General features: G+C 47.4%; 1 protein-coding gene across 29 annotated transcripts in view; it reads right to left on the bottom strand.

Annotated features, from left to right (window-relative positions):
• The window catches only part of LOC110504448 (uncharacterized), a 74046-nt gene that overhangs the window by 6768 nt on the left and 47099 nt on the right, over positions 1–20179 (bottom strand). For 14 of the 29 annotated variants that reach the window (XM_090221179.1, XM_090221185.1, XM_090221191.1 and 11 more), the window contains 12 exons: positions 18169–18241; positions 15311–15435; positions 15021–15185; positions 14533–14765; positions 12656–12841; positions 11081–11246; positions 8582–8654; positions 5724–5848; positions 5434–5598; positions 4903–5147; positions 3310–3495; positions 790–955 (listed from right to left, as the gene is read on the bottom strand). In XM_090221179.1, the coding sequence (XP_090077305.1) occupies positions 790–955; positions 3310–3495; positions 4903–5147; positions 5434–5598; positions 5724–5848; positions 8582–8654; positions 11081–11246; positions 12656–12841; positions 14533–14765; positions 15021–15185; positions 15311–15435; positions 18169–18241 (1908 nt within the window). The remainder of the gene's footprint in view (positions 1–789; positions 956–3309; positions 3496–4902; positions 5148–5433; positions 5599–5723; positions 5849–8581; positions 8655–11080; positions 11247–12655; positions 12842–14532; positions 14766–15020; positions 15186–15310; positions 15436–18168; positions 18242–20179) is intronic. The other 15 variants (XM_090221206.1, XM_090221182.1, XM_090221190.1 and 12 more) reach the window with 4 other exon arrangements.

Below are 20179 nucleotides of genomic sequence, written 5' to 3'. Positions count from 1 at the left end.
TGCTACAACAACTACTACTACTACTACTACGACTGTTACTACTGATACTACCACTGCTGTTACTACTACTGCTGCTACTGCTACTACGACTGTTACTACTGATACTACCACTGCTGCTGTTGCTGCTACTGCTACTACGACTGTTACTACTGATACTACCACTGCTGCTGCTACTACTGCTGTTACCGCTGCTACTACAACTGCTGCTACTGTTACTACTACTGTTAATACTACTACTGTTACTACTACTAATACTACTGTTACTAATACTGCTGCTACAACAACTACTACTACTGCTACTACGACTGTTACTACTGATACTACTACTGCTACTACTACTACTGCTGCTACTACTACTACTACTACAACAACTACTGCTACTACGACTGTTACTACTGTTACTACTACTGCTGCTACTGTTGTTACTGCTACTGCTACTACTGTTGTTACTGCTGCTACTTTTACTGCTGCTACTACTACTACTGCTGCTCCTACTACTGCTACTACTGCTGCTCCTACTACTGCTACTACTGCTGCTCCTACTACTGCTACTACTGCTGCTACTACTACTGCTACTACTACTGCTAATACTACTACTACTGCTACTTCACCATGGGCTCTACTACTACTACTACTACTACTACTGCTACTTTTACTGCTGCTACAACAACTACTACTACTGCTGCTACTTTTACTGCTGCTACTACTACTGCTACTGCTACTACTGCTACTACTCCTACTATTCCACCTTCACCATGGGCTCCACTACTACAACAACATGTCTCTCACCGTCGACCTGGTGTGGTTTGAGCTTAGTGACCAGATTGCGGTGAACCTGCACCATGGGCTCCTTGGTCTCCTCGTCTACATCCAGCACCAGCTTGGTTGTTATTGGACAAGCCACGGCGGACGCCTCCTCCACCACGAGTACCTGGTCGGGAGGGACATATAGAGTCTAGTCTAAAAGCATTACAGTCTGCACATAAAAATACATACATTTATTCTGCTGGTTGGGACAGGTTATGTTCCTAGGAGTATAGGGCAGCTGAGAGACTGTTCTGCTGGTTGGGACAGGTTATGTTCCTAGGAGTTTAGGGCAGCTGGTTGGGACAGGTTATGTTCCTAGGAGTATAGGGCAGCTGAGAGACTGTTCTGCTGGTTGGGACAGGTTATGTTCCAAGGAGTATAGGGCAGCTGGGAGACTGTTCTGCTGGTTGGGACAGGTTATGTTCCAAGGAGTATAGGGCAGCTGGGAGACTGTTCTGCTGGTTGGGTTCCTAGGAGTATAGGGCAGCTGGTTGGGACAGGTTATGTTCCTAGGAGTATAGGGCAGCTGGGAGACTGTTCTGCTGGTTGGGACAGGTTATATTCCTAGGAGTATAGGGCAGCTGGGAGACTGTGCTGCTGGTTGGGACAGGTTATGTTCCAAGGAGTATAGGGCAGCTGGGAGACTGTTCTGCTGGTTGGGACAGGTTATGTACCAAGGAGTATAGGGCAGCTGGGAGACTGTTCTGCTGGTTGGGACAGGTTATGTACCAAGGAGTATAGGGCAGCTGGGAGACTGTTCAGCTGGTTGGGACAGGTTATGTTCCTAGGAGTATAGGGCAGCTGGGAGACTGTGCTGCTGGTTGGGACAGGTTATGTTCCTAGGAGTTTAGGGCAGCTGGGAGACTGTTCTACTGGTTGGGACAGGTTATGTTCCTAGGAGTATAGGGCAGCTGGGAGACTGTGCTGCTGGTTGGGACAGGTTATGTTCCTAGGAGTTTAGGGCAGCTGGGAGACTGTTCTACTGGTTGAGACAGGTTATGTACCAAGGAGTATAGGGCAGCTGGGAGACTGTTCTGCTGGTTGGGACAGGTTATGTACCAAGGAGTATAGGGCAGCTGGGAGACTGTGCTGCTGGTTGGGACAGGTTAGGTTCCTAGGAGTATAGGGCAGCTGGGACAGGTTATGTTACAAGGAGTATAGGGCAGCTGGGAGACTGTGCTGCTGGTTGGGACAGGTTATGTTCCAAGGAGTATAGGGCAGCTGGGAGACTGTGCTGCTGGTTGGGACAGGTTTAGTTCCTAGGAGTATAGGGCAGCTGGTTGGGACAGGTTATGTTCCTAAGAATTTAGGGCAGCTGGGAGACTGTTCTGCTGGTTGGGACAGGTTATGTTCCTAGGAGTTTAGGCAGCTGGGAGACTGTGCTGCTGGTTGGGACAGGTTATGTTCCTAGGAGTATAGGGCAGCTGGGAGACTGTGCTGCTGGTTGTGACAGGTTATGTTCCTAGGAGTATAGGGCAGCTGGGAGACTGTTCAGCTGGTTGGGACAGGTTATGTTCCAAGGAGTATAGGGAAGCTGGGAGACTGTGCTGCTGGTTGGGACAGGTTATGTTCCTAGGAGTATAGGGCAGCTGGGAGACTGTTCTGCTGGTTGGGACAGGTTATGTTCCAAGGAGTATAGGGCAGCTGGGAGACTGTTCTACTGGTTGGGACAGGTTATGTTCCTAGGAGTATAGGGCAGCTGGTTGGGACAGGTTATGTTCCTAGGAGTATAGGGCAGCTGGGAGACTGTTCTACTGGTTGGGACAGGTTATGTTCCTAGGAGTATAGGGCAGCTGGGAGACTGTTCTGCTGGTTGGGACAGGTTATGTTCCTAGGAGTATAGGGCACCTGGGAGACTGTTCTGCTGGTTGGGACAGGTTATGTTCCTAGGAGTATAGGGCAGCTGGTTGGGACAGGTTATGTTCCTAGGAGTATAGGGCAGCTGGTTGGGACAGGTTATGTTCCTAGGAGTATAGGGCAGCTGGTTGGGACAGGTTATGTTCCTAGGAGTATAGGGCAGCTGGTTGGGACAGGTTATGTTCCTAGGAGTTTAGGGCAGCTGGGAGACTGTTCTACTGGTTGGGACAGGTTATGTTCCTAGGAGTATAGGGCAGCTGGTTGGGACAGGTTATGTTCCTAGGAGTATAGGGCAGCTGGTTGGGACAGGTTATGTTCCTAGCAGTATAGGGCAGCTGGTTGGGACAGGTTATGTTCCTAGGAGTATAGGGCATCTTCTAGTCCACAAGCATTCAAACCTTAATACTAAGGAAATGCTAAGCAACTTCCACTCTATTCAAAGAGCCCATTCAGTACATTGATGTGATCACCGTGGAAACATGGCATAGCTGGTACCATGCTCTTATCTGAACCACACATCCATCTGGCTCCTTAGCGAACCATCGGGCAGAAGGAGTAGTTGACTTATTGATAGACTGAGTCCATCGTCATTTCCATCCCATTAGCAGATGCCATGACAACAGCGCACAGACAGTTGACTTTTACCTCTCCGAGTTTCTCCCTGAGCTGCTCCCTCTCAGCGATGCGTCTCCTCCTCTCCTCCTCCTCCTTCAGGGCATCCCTCGTTTCCGTCCTCAGCTTGTCGTCCTTGAGGATTTTTCTGATCTTCTTCCTCTGTCCTTTAGGAGTGTCTCCATCCTCCTTCCCCGAGCCGTCCTCTCCTGACCCGCTCTGGAGGTGAGAATGAGGGTTAACCTCTCAACTTCAACCCCCAGGGGTCAACTGACCAATCCAATCACATATTGTGACCAATGATGTGGTAACAATCAAACATTGACCAATCAATGAATTCCAGACCAAATTCACAAATGTTCAATTGTTTAGGAGTGTCACGGCTCCTTATCTGCATTGCAGGGGCGGTTCCTCCTGCAGGTAGAGGAGGATCGTTAGTGATTGGAGTCACCTGGGATCAGAGTATTTAAAACTGTCACTAATCACCTCTCTCTCTCCGCTCCTCCAGGTATGAACCCATTTTGTTTGTTTTTAAATCAAATTTTCATGAATGCATACATGAGTTTAAAACCACAGGGAATTCTCCAGTTTGAATTGTTGTACCTATAACTTAGATCTCTTGCATGAAAGCTCTTTTCTCTGTTTAGATATTCTAGCGCGGAGAGAGAGAGGTGATTAGTGACAGTTTAAATACTCTGATCCCAGGTGGCTCCAATCACTAACGATCCTCCTCTACCTGCAGGAGGAACCGCCCCTGCAATGCAGATGAGGAGCTGTGACAGGAGTAAGGAGAAAATCCTCTCCTTCCCTATTTTATTTTATTTGACCTTTATTTAACCAGGCAAGTCAGTTAAGAACAAATTCCTATTTGCAATGACGGCCTAGGAACAGTGGGTTAACTGGTCTAGGAACAGTGGGTTAACTGCCTGTTCAGGGGCAGATTTGTACCTTGTCAGCTCAGGGGTTTGAACTTGCAACCTTCCGGTTACTAGTCCAACGCTCTAACCACTAGGCTACCCTGCCGCCCCTCCACTCTAACCACTAGGCTACCCTGCCACCCCTCCACTCTAACCACTAGGCTACCCTGCCGCCCCTCCACTCTAACCACTAGGCTACCCTGCCGCCCCTCCACTCTAACCACTAGGCTACCCTGCCACCCCTCCACTCTAACCACTAGGCTACCCTGCCGCCCCTCCACTCTAACCACTAGGCCACCCTGCCGACCCTCCACTCTAACCACTAGGCTACCCTGCCACCCCTCCACTCTAACCACTAGGCTACCCTGCCACTCCTCCACTCTAACCACTAGGCTACCCTGCCACCCCTCCACTCTAACCACTAGGCCACCCTGCCCCCTCTACACTCTAACCACTAGGCTACCCTGCCGCCCCTCCACTCTAACCACTAGGCCACCCTGCCTCCCCTCCACTCTAACCACTAGGCTACCCTGCCACCCCTCCACTCTAACCACTAGGCCACCCTGCCACCCCTCCACTCTAACCACTAGGCTACCCTGCCACCCCTCCACTCTAACCACTAGGCTACCCTGCCTCCCCTCCACTTTAACCACTAGGCTACCCTGCCGCCCCTCCACTCTAACCACTAGGCTACCCTGCCTCCCTATACCTTGTCGTCAGATGAAGAATCCTGGGCCTTGATGCGGCGCCGTTTCTTCTTCTGGGCGTAGCTCCTCTCCACCTTCTTCTTCTTCTTGGAGGAGCGCGTGGTCCTCCTGTGTCTACTGCCTTCCTTCTCAGACTCCGACTCCTCCTCTGACGACGATTCCTTCTCACTGATCTCCTCACTAACTCCTGACTCACTGCTGCTAGCTGATTCCTTAAAGTCTGAGTCTGCTGAGTCATCACTATCCACTGGAGAGATGGAGGGAGGAAGAGAGAAGAGAAGACGGGGAGAGGAGAGGGAGGAAGACGAGGATAGAGAGAAAGGCGGGAGGTAGAGTTGATTGAAAACAGTTTGCAGAGTAGGACTTCTATTCTGTTCCAAAGATGTTAATACACAGGCCTAGAAAGACCAGGCCAGCTAGAGACGAGGCCAGCTAGAGACGAGGCCAGCTAGAGACCAGGCCAGCTAGAGACCAGGCCAGCTAGAGACCAGGCCAGCTAGAGACCAGGCCAGCCCGCCAGACAGCCCTCGTACCTTTCCGTCTGGTCCTCTTGGTCTCCTTCTTCTTCCCTTTGCTGGCTGGTTTCTCCTTCGCCTCTCCCGACTCCACTTCGTACAGCGTCAGTTGGTGGCGACGCCCCACACTCGTCTTCACGTCCACATCAGAGCCAGAGCCCCCTTCATCATCATCATCGTCGTCTGTTGAGGGGAACAAGCAGTTATTTCTACATCTAGTCTACTGACATAAACCATTAGTGGTGGAAAGAGGCACTGCAGAATCACTGTATCAACGAGTATGAAATGAAAAAGTGAATGTAGCTCACCCTCCTCCTGCTCCTCTCCTCCCTTCCCCTTCTTCTGTTCCTTCTCTTCTCTGTCCTCGTCAGAGCTCTCCTCTGCTCCTGAAGAGTAGTTAGCCTTGATCTGGGCCAGCATCTTCTTGGCAATTCTATTGAGGAAGAAATTTAAATCAATGTTATTTGTCACATGCTCCGAATACAACAGGTGTAGTGAAATGCTTACTTACAAGCCCTTAACAAACAATGCAATTCAAGAAATAGAGTTAAGATATTTACTATAATTATAACAAGGCTATATACAGGGGGTGCCGGTACCGAGTCAATATGCAGGGGTACAGGTTAGTTGATGTAATTTGTACCAGAAGGTAGGGGTAAAGTGTTTATGCATAGATAATAAACAGCGTGTAGCAGCAGTGTAAATACAGCCTTTCAAAGCACTTCATGGCTACTGACGTAGGTAGTCATTTAGGCAGGTTACCTTCGCTTTCTTGGGCACAGGGACTATGGTGTATCTGCTTGAAACATGTAGGTATTACAGGCTTGGTCAGGGAAAAGTTGAAAATGTTAGTTAAGACACTTGCCAGTTGGTCAGCGCGTGCTCGGAGAACACGTTGTGGTAATCCATCTTGCCCAGCGGCCTTGTGAATGTTGACCCGTTTAAAAGGTCTTGCTCAAATCGGCTACGGAGAGCGTGATCAAAGTCGTCCGGAACAGCTGGTGTTCTCATGCATGCTTCAGTGTTGCTTGCCTCGAAGAGAGCATAAAATGCATTAAGCCCGTCTGGTAGGCTCGCGTCACTGGGCAGATCGCGGCTGGGTTCCCCACTGTAGTTGTAAATTGTTTGCAAGCCCTGCAACATCCGACGAGTATCAGAGCCGGTGTAGTTGGATTCAATCATGGTCCTGTATTGAAGCTTTACGTGTTTGATGGTTTGTCTGAGGGCATAGCGGGATTTCATATAGGCGTCCTTGAAAGCGGCAGCTCTAGCCTTTAGCTCAGTGCGGATGATGCCTGTAATACATGGCTTCTGGTTGGGATATGTACGTACGATCACTGTGGGGACGGCGTCGTCAATGCACTTATTGACTGAGTTGGTATACTCCTCAATCCCATTGGATGAATCCTGGAAAACAGTCCTCTAGCGTAGCATTCGCGTCATCTGAAACTTCCGTAATGAGCAAGTCACTGGTACTTCCTGCTTTAGTTTTTGCTTGTAAGCAGGAATCAGGAGGATAGAATTATGGTCAGATTTGCCAAATGGAGGGCGGGGGAGAGCTTTGTATGTGGAGTAAAGGTGGTCTAGAGTTTAAAGTACCCAGCCAGCAGGAGCACAGCTTATTCTTGTTTGCTTATGGCCTTATACAACTTGCTGAGTGCAGTCGTGAACGGTACCGTTGTCATCATCTGACACTAATTAGCATAACGCAACGGACATAAATCTTCCTAGGATATATTCCTATTCATGAAAATCACAAGTGAAATATATTGGAACACAGCTTAGCCTTTTGTTAATCACCCTGTCATCTCAGATTTTCAAAATATGCTTTACAGCCAAAGCTAGACAAGCATTTGTGTACGTTTATCGATAGCCTAGCATAGCATTATGCCTTGCTAGCAGCAGGCAACCTTGTCACGAAAATCAGAAAAGCAATCAAATTAAATCGTTTACCTTTGATGAACTTCGGATGTTTTCACTCACGAGACTCCCAGGTAGATAGCCAACGTTAAAAATATTATTTTTGTAGGCGAAATAGCTCCGTTTGGCTGAGAAATCGACCAGAAATTGCGGTCACGACAACGCCAAAAAAGATTCCAAATTAGCTCCATAATATCGACAAACATGGCAAACGTTGTTTATAATCAATCCTCAAGGTGTTTTTCAAATATCTATTCGATAATATATCAACCGGGACAATTGGTTTCTCAGTAGAAGCGATTGGAGTAATGGCTACCTCTGTATTTTACGCAAGAATTTCTCTGGGAGCCTCATGTGACCACTTGCGCAATGAAGCCGCCTACGGGTATTCTTCAACATAAATGCGTAAAACTACGTCACAATGCTGTAGACACCTTGGGGAATACGGAGAAAGCGTAATCTGGATGATAGGGCATTCACAGCTCAATAGGGACGCATCGGAACGCAGGGCTTTCAAAAGATGAGTCACTTCCAGATTGGATTTTTCTCAGGCTTTCGCCTGTAACATCAGTTCTGTTATACTCACAGACAATATTTGTTACAGTTTTGGAAACTTTAGAGTGTTTTCTATCCTAAGCTTTCAATTATATGCATATTCTAGCATCATCTCTGTCCTGCCGATGCACGGAACACCCAGCCAACTGTATATTATCCATCTCGTCGTTGAGCCACGACTCTGTGAAACATAAGATATTACAGTTTTGAATGTCCCGTTGGTAGGCTAGTCTTGAACGGAGCTCATCCAGTTTATTCTCCAGTGATTACACGTTGGCCAATAGGAAGGATGGTAGATGAGGATTACCCACTCAGACAAATTCTCACAAGGCACCCAGATCTCCACCCCCTATACCTACATCTTTTCTTAACACGAGTTACGAGGATTTGGGCCGTTCTCAGAAAAGCAGTACATCCTTTACAAAAGTCTTTGTCCAGTCGAGGAATGTGATCGCTGTGCTGATATCCAGAAGCTCATTTCGATCATAAGAGAAAGTAGCAGCAACATTATGTACAAAATAAGTTACAATGTGAAAAAACACAAAATAAAACAACTGGTTAGGAGCCCGTAAAACAGCAGCCATCCCGTAAGGAAATAAGGAAAAGGATTGAAGGATGTTCGTCAGCTGGTTGAGAAGCATGCAGTTCAGGACATATTTGGTTTGTCTTGAATGAAAATACTTTTAAATACCTGTTCTCAGGCTCATCATCATCGTCCTCTTCATCATCGTCCATCTGGGAAGCGTCATGGTTACCTTCATCTCCTTCAGACACACAGAGAAGGGTCAGGGGTTAGAGACCGTGTTTTCCCATAAGAGACGGACGTCAGTTAATCAGCTACATTTTCCACTTCAGATAAACTAGGATACTTTTCATTTAAAAGTCTTAGTTTGCCAGTCTGTCAGACCGTCTCCAGCTATATAGAATAATATGCATCTGCTAGCCATCTATTGATAGGATAGTCCTGTCCGTCACAAAGCGAGAGATGACACGTCCCGCCCCCAGGTAACACGTCCCGCCCCCAGGTAACACGTCCCGCCCCCAGGTACAATTTCTGCACACTGTGGTTGCAGTTTAATTTCCTTACAGAGCTGGTGAATTAGAATGTAACGTAAATGGTCATGACAAGTGAAAATCCACTTGGCCTAATTGTTTTCTGGCACATTAATTTTCTTTGTACCTTTCACATAGCAAGCCACGCGGAGTCACGGCGTTACGGTAGTCTGTTTACTGTGCTTTGACAACTGACCAGCAAGTGTTGACTATTTTATAAAAGGTGTAGAACTGAATAAAGTTGATCTCCTATACGCCTTTGCCGTTTATAAATCATGCAACGTGGTTATATGTCCATGGTATTGCTAGGCTCGCCGCTCAACAGCCTCGCCGCTCAACAGCCTCGCCGCTCAACAGCCTCGCCGCTAAACAGCCTCGCCGCTAAACAGCCTCGCCGCTAAACAGCCTCGCCGCTAAACAGCCTCGCCGCTAAACAGCCTCGCCGCTAAACAGCCTCGCCGCTAAACAGCCTCTCGCTAGGTTCACCATAAACAGCCTCTTGCCAGGCTACTGCTGCTGCTGTTACTACTGCTGCTGTTACTACTGCTGCTGTTACTACCACTGTCGCTATTGTTACTACTACTGCTACTATTGTTACTACTGCTACTGTTACTACTGCTGCTGTTACTACCACTGTCGCTATTGTTACTGCTACTATTGTTACTGCTGCTATTGTTACTACTATTGTTACTACTACTGCAACTACTATTGTTACTGCTACTACTATTGTTACTACTAATGTCACTAATGTTACAACTACTACTATTGTTACTACTAATACTACTACTACTACCACTACTAATACTACTGCTATTGTTACTACTGATACTAATACTACTACTACTACTACTACTGTTACTACTACCATTGTTACTACCACTGTTACTACTACTACTACTGTTACTACTACCATTGTTACTACCACTGTTACTACTACTACTACTGTTACTAATACTACTACTATTGTTACTACTACTGTACCTACTACTACTACTGCTACTGTTACCACTAATACTACTACTGCTGCTGCTGCTACTACTACTACTACTGTTACTACTACTACTGCTATTGTTACTACTACTACTGCTATTGTTACTACTACTACTACTGTAACTACTACTACTACTGTTACTACTACTACTACTACTACTATTATTACTGCTACTACTATTGTTACTGTGACTACTACTGCTACTACTACTGTTACAACTACTACTACTACTACTACTGTAACTACTACTACTACTATTATTACTGCTACTACTACCACTACTGCTACTACCACTACTGCTACTTCACCATGGGCTCTACTACTACTACTACTACTACTACCACTACCACTACCGCTAATACTACTACTACTGCTACTTCACCATGGGCTCTACTACTACTGTTACTACTACTACTACTACTACCACTACTGCTACTACTACCACTACTGCTAATACTACTACTACTGCTACTTCACCATGGGCTCTACTACTACTACTACTACTGCTAATACTACTACTTCACCATGGGCTCTACTACTACTGTTACTGCTACTACTACCACTACTGCTACTACTACTGTTACTGCTACTACTACCACTACTGCTACTACTACCACTACTGCTACTTCACCATGGGCTCTACTACTGCTACTACTACCACTACCACTACTGCTAATACTACTACTACTGCTACTTCACCATGGGCTCTACTACTACTGTTACTACTACTACTACTACTACTACTACTGCTACTACTACCACTACTGCTAATACTACTACTACTGCTACTTCACCATGGGCTCTACTACTACTACTACTACTGCTAATACTACTACTTCACCATGGGCTCTACTACTACTGTTACTGCTACTACTACCACTACTACTACTGTTACTGCTACTACTACCACTACTGCTACTACTACCACTACTGCTACTACTACCACTACTGCTAATACTACTACTACTGCTACTTCACCATGGGCTCTACTACTGCTACTACTACTACTACCACTACTGCTAATACTACTACTGCTACTTCACAATGGGCTCTACTACTACTACTACTACTAATGCTTCTACTACTACTACTCCTACTATTCCACCTTCACCATGGGCTCCACTACTACAACAACATGTCTCTCACCGTCGACCTGGTGTGGTTTGAGCTTAGTGACCAGATTGCGGTGAACCTGCACCATGGGCTCCTTGGTCTCCTCGTCTTCATCCAGCACCAGCTTGGTTGTGATTGGATGAGCCACGGAGGACGCCTCCTCCACCACGAGTACCTGGTCGGGAGGGACATATAGAGTCTAGTCTAAAAGCATTACAGTCTGCACATAAAAATACATATATTTATTCTGCTGGTTGGGACAGGTTATGTTCCTAGGAGTATAGGGCAGCTGGTTGGGAAAGGTTATGTTCCTAGGAGTATAGGGCAGCTGGGAGACTGTGCTGCTGGTTGGGACAGGTTATGTTCCTAGGAGTATAGGGCAGCTGGGAGACTGTTCTGCTGGTTGGGACAGGTTATGTTCCTAGGAGTATAGGGCAGCTGGGAGACTGTTCTGCTGGTTGGGTTCCTAGGAGTATAGGGCACCTGGGAGACTGTGCTGCTGGTTGGGACAGGTTGTTATGTTCCTAGGAGTATAGGGCAGCTGGGAGACTGTGCTGCTGGTTGGGACAGGTTATGTTCCTAGGAGTATAGGGCACCTGGGAGACTGTGCTGCTGGTTGGGACAGGTTATGTTCCTAGGAGTTTAGGGCAGCTGGTTGGGACAGGTTATGTTCCTAGGAGTATAGGGCAGCTGGGAGACTGTTCTACTGGTTGGGACAGGTTATGTTCCTAGGAGTTTAGGGCAGCTGGTTGGGACAGGTTATGTTCCTATGAGTATAGGGCAGCTGGGAGACTGTTCTACTGGTTGGGACATGTTTAGTTCCTAGCAGTATAGGGCAGCTGGTTGGGACAGGTTATGTTCCTAGGAGTATAGGGCAGCTGGTTGGGACAGGTTATGTTCCTAGGTGTATAGGGCAGCTGGTTGGGACAGGTTATGTTCCTAGGAATTTAGGGCAGCTGGGAGACTGTTCTGCTGGTTGGGACAGGTTATGTTCCTAGGAGTATAGGGCAGCTGGTTGGGACAGGTTATGTTCCTAGGAGTATAGGGCAGCTGGTTGGGACAGGTTATGTTCCTAGGAATTTAGGGCAGCTGGGAGACTGTTCTGCTGGTTGGGACAGGTTATGTTCCTAGGAGTATAGGGCAGCTGGTTGGGACAGGTTATGTTCCTAGGAGTATAGGGCAGCTGAGAGACTGTTCTACTGGTTGGGACAGGTTATGTTCCTAGGAGTATAGGGCAGCTGGGAGACTGTTCTGCTGGTTGGGACAGGTTATGTTCCTAGGAGTATAGGGCAGCTGGTTGGGACAGGTTATGTTCCTAGGAGTATAGGGCAGCTGATCTTCTAGTCCACAAGCATTCAAACCTTAATACTAAGGAAATGCTAAGCAACTTCCACTCTATTCAAAGAGCCCATTCAGTACATTGATGTGATCACCGTGGAAACATGGCATAGCTGGTACCATGCTCTTATCTGAACCACACATTCATCTGGCTCCTTAGCGAACCATCAGGCAGAAGGAGTAGTTGACTTATTGATAGACTGAGTCTAACTTCATTTCCATCCCATTAGCAGATGCCATGACAACAGCGCACAGACAGTTGACTTTTACCTCTCTGAGTTTCTCCCTGAGCTGCTCCCTCTCAGCGATGCGTCTCCTCCTCTCCTCCTCCTCCTTCAGGGCATCCCTCGTTTCCGTCCTCAGCTTGTCGTCCTTGAGGATTTTTCTGATCTTCTTCCTCTGTCCTTTAGGAGTGTCTCCATCCTCCTTCCCCGAGCCGTCCTCTCCTGACCCGCTCTGGAGGAGAGAATGAGGGTTAACCTCTAAACTTCAACCTCCAGGGGTCAACTGACCAATCCAATCACACATTGTGTGTGACCTATGATGTGGTAACAATCAAACATCGACAAATCAATGAATTCCAGACCAAATTCACAAATATAGAATTGAAAATCCTCTCCTTCCCTATACCTTGTCGTCAGATGAAGAATCCTGGGCCTCCACTCTAACCACTAGGCTATCCTGCCGCCCCTCCACTCTAACCACTAGGCTACCCTGCCACCCCTCCACTCTAACCACTAGGCTACCCTGCCTCCCATCCACTCTAACCACTAGGCTACCCTGCCGCCCCTCCACTCTAACCACTAGGCTACCCTGCCGCCCCTCCACTCTAACCACTAGGCTACCCTGCCACCACTCCACTCTAACCACTAGGCTACCCTGCCACCCCTCCACTCTAACCACTAGGCTACCCTGCCACCCCTCCACTCTAACCACTAGGCTACCCTGCCACCCCTCCACTCTAACCACTAGGCTACCCTGCCGCCCCTCCACTCTAACCACTAGGCTACCCTGCCGCCCCTCCACTCTAACCACTAGGCTACCCTGCCACCCCTCCACTCTAACCACTAGGCTACCCTGCCGCCCCTCCACTCTAACCACTAGTCTACCCTGCCACCCCTCCACTCTAACCACTAGGCTACCCTGCCGCCCCTCCACTCTAACCACTAGGCTACCATGCCACCCCTCCACTCTAACCACTAGGCTACCCTGCCACCCCTCCACTCTAACCACTAGGCTACCCTGCCACCCCTCCACTCTAACCACTAGGCTACCATGCCGCCCCTCCACTCTAACCACTAGGCTACCCTGCCGCCCCTCCACTCTAACCACTAGTCTACCCTGCCGCCCCTCCACTCTAACCACTAGGCTACCCTGCCACCACTCCACTCTAACCACTAGGCTACCCTGCCGCCCCTCCACTCTAACCACTAGGCTACCCTGCCGCCCCTCCACTCTAACCACTAGGCTACCCTGCCACCCCTCCACTCTAACCACTAGGCTACCCTGCCGCCCCTCCACTCTAACCACTAGGCTACCCTGCCACCCCTCCACTCTAACCACTAGGCTACCCTGCCTCCCCTCCACTCTAACCACTAGGCTACCCTGCCGCCCCTCCACTCTAACCACTAGTCTACCCTGCCGCCCCTCCACTCTAACCACTAGTCTACCCTGCCGCCCCTCCACTCTAACCACTAGGCTACCCTGCCTCCCCTCCACTCTAACCACTAGGCTACCCAGCCACCCCTCCACTCTAACCACTAGGCTACCCTGCCACCCCTCCACTCTAACCACTAGGCTACCAAGCCGCCCCTCCACTCTAACCACTAGGCTACCCTGCCGCCCCTCCACTCTAACCACTAGGCTACCCTGCCGCCCCTCCACTCTAACCACTAGGCCACCCTGCCTCCCCTCCACTCTAACCACTAGGCTACCCTGCCACCCCTCCACTCTAACCACTAGGCCACCCTGCCACCCCTCCACTCTAACCACTAGGCTACCCTGCCACCCCTCCACTCTAACCACTAGGCTACCCTGCCTCCCCTCCACTTTAACCACTAGGCTACCCTGCCGCCCCTCCACTCTAACCACTAGGCTACCCTGCCGCCCCTCCACTCTAACCACTAGGCTACCCTGCCTCCCTATACCTTGTCGTCGGATGAAGAATCCTGGGCCTTGATGAGGCGCCGTTTCTTCGTCTGGGCGTAGCTCCTCTCCTTCTTCTTCTTCTTCACGGAGGAGCGCGTGGTCCTCCTGTGTCTACTGCCTTCCTTCTCAGACTCCGACAACGATTCCTTCTCACTGATCTCCTCACTAACTCCTGACTCACTGCTGCTAGCTGATTCCTTAAAGTCTGAGTCTGCTGAGTCATCACTATCCACTGGAGAGGTGGAGGGAGGAAGAGGGGAGGAGAAGACGGGGAGAGGAGAGGGAGGAAGACGAGGATAGAGAGAAAGGCGGGAGGTAGAGTTGATTGAAAACAGTTTGCAGAGTAGGACTTCTATTCTGTTCCAAAGGTGTTAATACACAGGCCTAGAAAGACCAGGCCAGCTAGAGACCAGGCCAGCTAGAGACCAGGCCAGCTAGAGACCAGGCCAGCTAGAGACCAGGCCAGCCCGCCAGACAGCCCTTGTACCTTTCCGTCTGGTCCTCTTGGTCTCCTTCTTCTTCCCTTTGCTGGCTGGTTTCTCCTTCGCCTCTCCCGACTCCACTTCGTACAGCGTCAGTTGGTGGCGACGCCCCACACTCGTCTTCACGTCCACATCAGAGCCAGAGCCCCCTTCATCATCATCATCGTCGTCTGTTGAGGGGAACAAGCAGTTATTTCTACATCTAGTCTACTGACATAAACCATTAGTGGTGGAAAGAGGCACTGCAGAATCACTGTATCAACGAGTATGAAATGAAAAAGTGAATGTAGCTCACCCTCCTCCTGCTCCTCTCCTCCCTTCCCCTTCTTCTGTTCCTTCTCTTCTCTGTCCTCGTCAGAGCTCTCCTCTGCTCCTGAAGAGTAGTTAGCCTTGATCTGGGCCAGCATCTTCTTGGCAATTCTATTGAGGAAGAAATTTAAATCAATGTTATTTGTCACATGCTCCGAATACAACAGGTGTAGTGAAATGCTTACTTACAAGCCCTTAACAAACAATGCAATTCAAGAAATAGAGTTAAGATATTTACTATAATTATAACAAGGCTATATACAGGGGGTGCCGGTACCGAGTCAATATGCAGGGGTACAGGTTAGTTGATGTAATTTGTACCAGAAGGTAGGGGTAAAGTGTTTATGCATAGATAATAAACAGCGTGTAGCAGCAGTGTAAATACAGCCTTTCAAAGCACTTCATGGCTACTGACGTAGGTAGTCATTTAGGCAGGTTACCTTCGCTTTCTTGGGCACAGGGACTATGGTGTATCTGCTTGAAACATGTAGGTATTACAGGCTTGGTCAGGGAAAAGTTGAAAATGTTAGTTAAGACACTTGCCAGTTGGTCAGCGCGTGCTCGGAGAACACGTTGTGGTAATCCATCTTGCCCAGCGGCCTTGTGAATGTTGACCCGTTTAAAAGGTCTTGCTCAAATCGGCTACGGAGAGCGTGATCAAAGTCGTCCGGAACAGCTGGTGTTCTCATGCATGCTTCAGTGTTGCTTGCCTCGAAGAGAGCATAAAATGCATTAAGCCCGTCTGGTAGGCTCGCGTCACTGGGCAGATCGCGGCTGGGTTCCCCACTGTAGTTGTAAATTGTTTGCAAGCCCTGCAACATCCGACGAGTATCAGAGCCGGTGTAGTTGGATTCAATCATGGTCCTGTATTGAAGCTTTACGTGTTTGATGGTTTGTCTGAGGGCATAGCGGGATTTCATATAGGCGTCCTTGAAAGCGGCAGCTCTAGCCTTTAGCTCAGTGCGGATGATGCCTGTAATACATGGCTTCTGGTTGGGATATGTACGTACGATCACTGTGGGGACGGCGTCGTCAATGCACTTATTGACTGAGTTGGTATACTCCTCAATCCCATTGGATGAATCCTGGAAAACAGTCCTCTAGCGTAGCATTCGCGTCATCTGAAACTTCCGTAATGAGCAAGTCACTGGTACTTCCTGCTTTAGTTTTTGCTTGTAAGCAGGAATCAGGAGGATAGAATTATGGTCAGATTTGCCAAATGGAGGGCGGGGGAGAGCTTTGTATGTGGAGTAAAGGTGGTCTAGAGTTTAAAGTACCCAGCCAGCAGGAGCACAGCTTATTCTTGTTTGCTTATGGCCTTATACAACTTGCTGAGTGCAGTCGTGAACGGTACCGTTGTCATCATCTGACACTAATTAGCATAACGCAACGGACATAAATCTTCCTAGGATATATTCCTATTCATGAAAATCACAAGTGAAATATATTGGAACACAGCTTAGCCTTTTGTTAATCACCCTGTCATCTCAGATTTTCAAAATATGCTTTACAGCCAAAGCTAGACAAGCATTTGTGTACGTTTATCGATAGCCTAGCATAGCATTATGCCTTGCTAGCAGCAGGCAACGTTGTCACGAAAATCAGAAAAGCAATCAAATTAAATCGTTTACCTTTGATGAACTTCGGATGTTTTCACTCACGAGACTCCCAGGTAGATAGCCAACGTTAAAAATATTATTTTTGTAGGCGAAATAGCTCCGTTTGGCTGAGAAATCGACCAGAAATTGCGGTCACGACAACGCCAAAAAAGATTCCAAATTAGCTCCATAATATCGACAAACATGGCAAACGTTGTTTATAATCAATCCTCAAGGTGTTTTTCAAATATCTATTCGATAATATATCAACCGGGACAATTGGTTTCTCAGTAGAAGCGATTGGAGTAATGGCTACCTCTGTATTTTACGCAAGAATTTCTCTGGGAGCCTCATGTGACCACTTGCGCAATGAAGCCGCCTACGGGTATTCTTCAACATAAATGCGTAAAACTACGTCACAATGCTGTAGACACCTTGGGGAATACGGAGAAAGCGTAATCTGGATGATAGGGCATTCACAGCTCAATAGGGACGCATCGGAACGCAGGGCTTTCAAAAGATGAGTCACTTCCAGATTGGATTTTTCTCAGGCTTTCGCCTGTAACATCAGTTCAGTTATACTCACAGACAATATTTGTTACAGTTTTGGAAACTTTAGAGTGTTTTCTATCCTAAGCTTTCAATTATATGCATATTCTAGCATCATCTCTGTCCTGCCGATGCACGGAACACCCAGCCAACTGTATATTATCCATCTCGTCGTTGAGCCACGACTCTGTGAAACATAAGATATTACAGTTTTGAATGTCCCGTTGGTAGGCTAGTCTTGAACGGAGCTCATCCAGTTTATTCTCCAGTGATTACACGTTGGCCAATAGGAAGGATGGTAGATGAGGATTACCCACTCAGACAAATTCTCACAAGGCACCCAGATCTCCACCCCCTATACCTACATCTTTTCTTAACACGAGTTACGAGGATTTGGGCCGTTCTCAGAAAAGCAGTACATCCTTTACAAAAGTCTTTGTCCAGTCGAGGAATGTGATCGCTGTGCTGATATCCAGAAGCTCATTTCGATCATAAGAGAAAGTAGCAGCAACATTATGTACAAAATAAGTTACAATGTGAAAAAACACAAAATAAAACAACTGGTTAGGAGCCCGTAAAACAGCAGCCATCCCGTAAGGAAATAAGGAAAAGGATTGAAGGATGTTCGTCAGCTGGTTGAGAAGCATGCAGTTCAGGACATATTTGGTTTGTCTTGAATGAAAATACTTTTAAATACCTGTTCTCAGGCTCATCATCATCGTCCTCTTCATCATCGTCCATCTGGGAAGCGTCATGGTTACCTTCATCTCCTTCAGACACACAGAGAAGGGTCAGGGGTTAGAGACCGTGTTTTCCCATAAGAGACGGACGTCAGTTAATCAGCTACATTTTCCACTTCAGATAAACTAGGATACTTTTCATTTAAAAGTCTTAGTTTGCCAGTCTGTCAGACCGTCTCCAGCTATATAGAATAATATGCATCTGCTAGCCATCTATTGATAGGATAGTCCTGTCCGTCACAAAGCGAGAGATGACACGTCCCGCCCCCAGGTAACACGTCCCGCCCCCAGGTAACACGTCCCGCCCCCAGGTACAATTTCTGCACACTGTGGTTGCAGTTTAATTTCCTTACAGAGCTGGTGAATTAGAATGTAACGTAAATGGTCATGACAAGTGAAAATCCACTTGGCCTAATTGTTTTCTGGCACATTAATTTTCTTTGTACCTTTCACATAGCAAGCCACGCGGAGTCACGGCGTTACGGTAGTCTGTTTACTGTGCTTTGACAACTGACCAGCAAGTGTTGACTATTTTATAAAAGGTGTAGAACTGAATAAAGTTGATCTCCTATACGCCTTTGCCGTTTATAAATCATGCAACGTGGTTATATGTCCATGGTATTGCTAGGCTCGCCGCTCAACAGCCTCGCCGCTCAACAGCCTCGCCGCTCAACAGCCTCGCCGCTAAACAGCCTCGCCGCTAAACAGCCTCGCCGCTAAACAGCCTCGCCGCTAAACAGCCTCGCCGCTAAACAGCCTCGCCGCTAAACAGCCTCTCGCTAGGTTCACCATAAACAGCCTCTTGCCAGGCTACTGCTGCTGCTGTTACTACTGCTGCTGTTACTACTGCTGCTGTTACTACCACTGTCGCTATTGTTACTACTACTGCTACTATTGTTACTACTGCTACTGTTACTACTGCTGCTGTTACTACCACTGTCGCTATTGTTACTGCTACTATTGTTACTGCTGCTATTGTTACTACTATTGTTACTACTACTGCAACTACTATTGTTACTGCTACTACTATTGTTACTACTAATGTCACTAATGTTACAACTACTACTATTGTTACTACTAATACTACTACTACTACCACTACTAATACTACTGCTATTGTTACTACTGATACTAATACTACTACTACTACTACTACTGTTACTACTACCATTGTTACTACCACTGTTACTACTACTACTACTGTTACTACTACCATTGTTACTACCACTGTTACTACTACTACTACTGTTACTAATACTACTACTATTGTTACTACTACTGTACCTACTACTACTACTGCTACTGTTACCACTAATACTACTACTGCTGCTGCTGCTACTACTACTACTACTGTTACTACTACTACTGCTATTGTTACTACTACTACTGCTATTGTTACTACTACTACTACTGTAACTACTACTACTACTGTTACTACTACTACTACTACTATTATTACTGCTACTACTATTGTTACTGTGACTACTACTGCTACTACTACTGTTACAACTACTACTACTACTACTACTGTAACTACTACTACTACTATTATTACTGCTACTACTACCACTACTGCTACTACCACTACTGCTACTTCACCATGGGCTCTACTACTACTACTACTACTACTACCACTACCACTACCGCTAATACTACTACTACTGCTACTTCACCATGGGCTCTACTACTACTGTTACTACTACTACTACTACTACCACTACTGCTACTACTACCACTACTGCTAATACTACTACTACTGCTACTTCACCATGGGCTCTACTACTACTACTACTACTGCTAATACTACTACTTCACCATGGGCTCTACTACTACTGTTACTGCTACTACTACCACTACTGCTACTACTACTGTTACTGCTACTACTACCACTACTGCTACTACTACCACTACTGCTACTACTGCTACTTCACCATGGGCTCTACTACTGCTACTACTACCACTACCACT

Source organism: Oncorhynchus mykiss, chromosome 25, assembly GCF_057628025.1.
Source record: "Oncorhynchus mykiss isolate SJ-2025 chromosome 25, ASM5762802v1, whole genome shotgun sequence".
Taxonomy (NCBI): domain Eukaryota; kingdom Metazoa; phylum Chordata; class Actinopteri; order Salmoniformes; family Salmonidae; genus Oncorhynchus; species Oncorhynchus mykiss.
The sequence above is the reverse complement of the archived record's forward strand: the minus strand, read 5'-3'. Positions and strand labels throughout refer to the sequence as shown.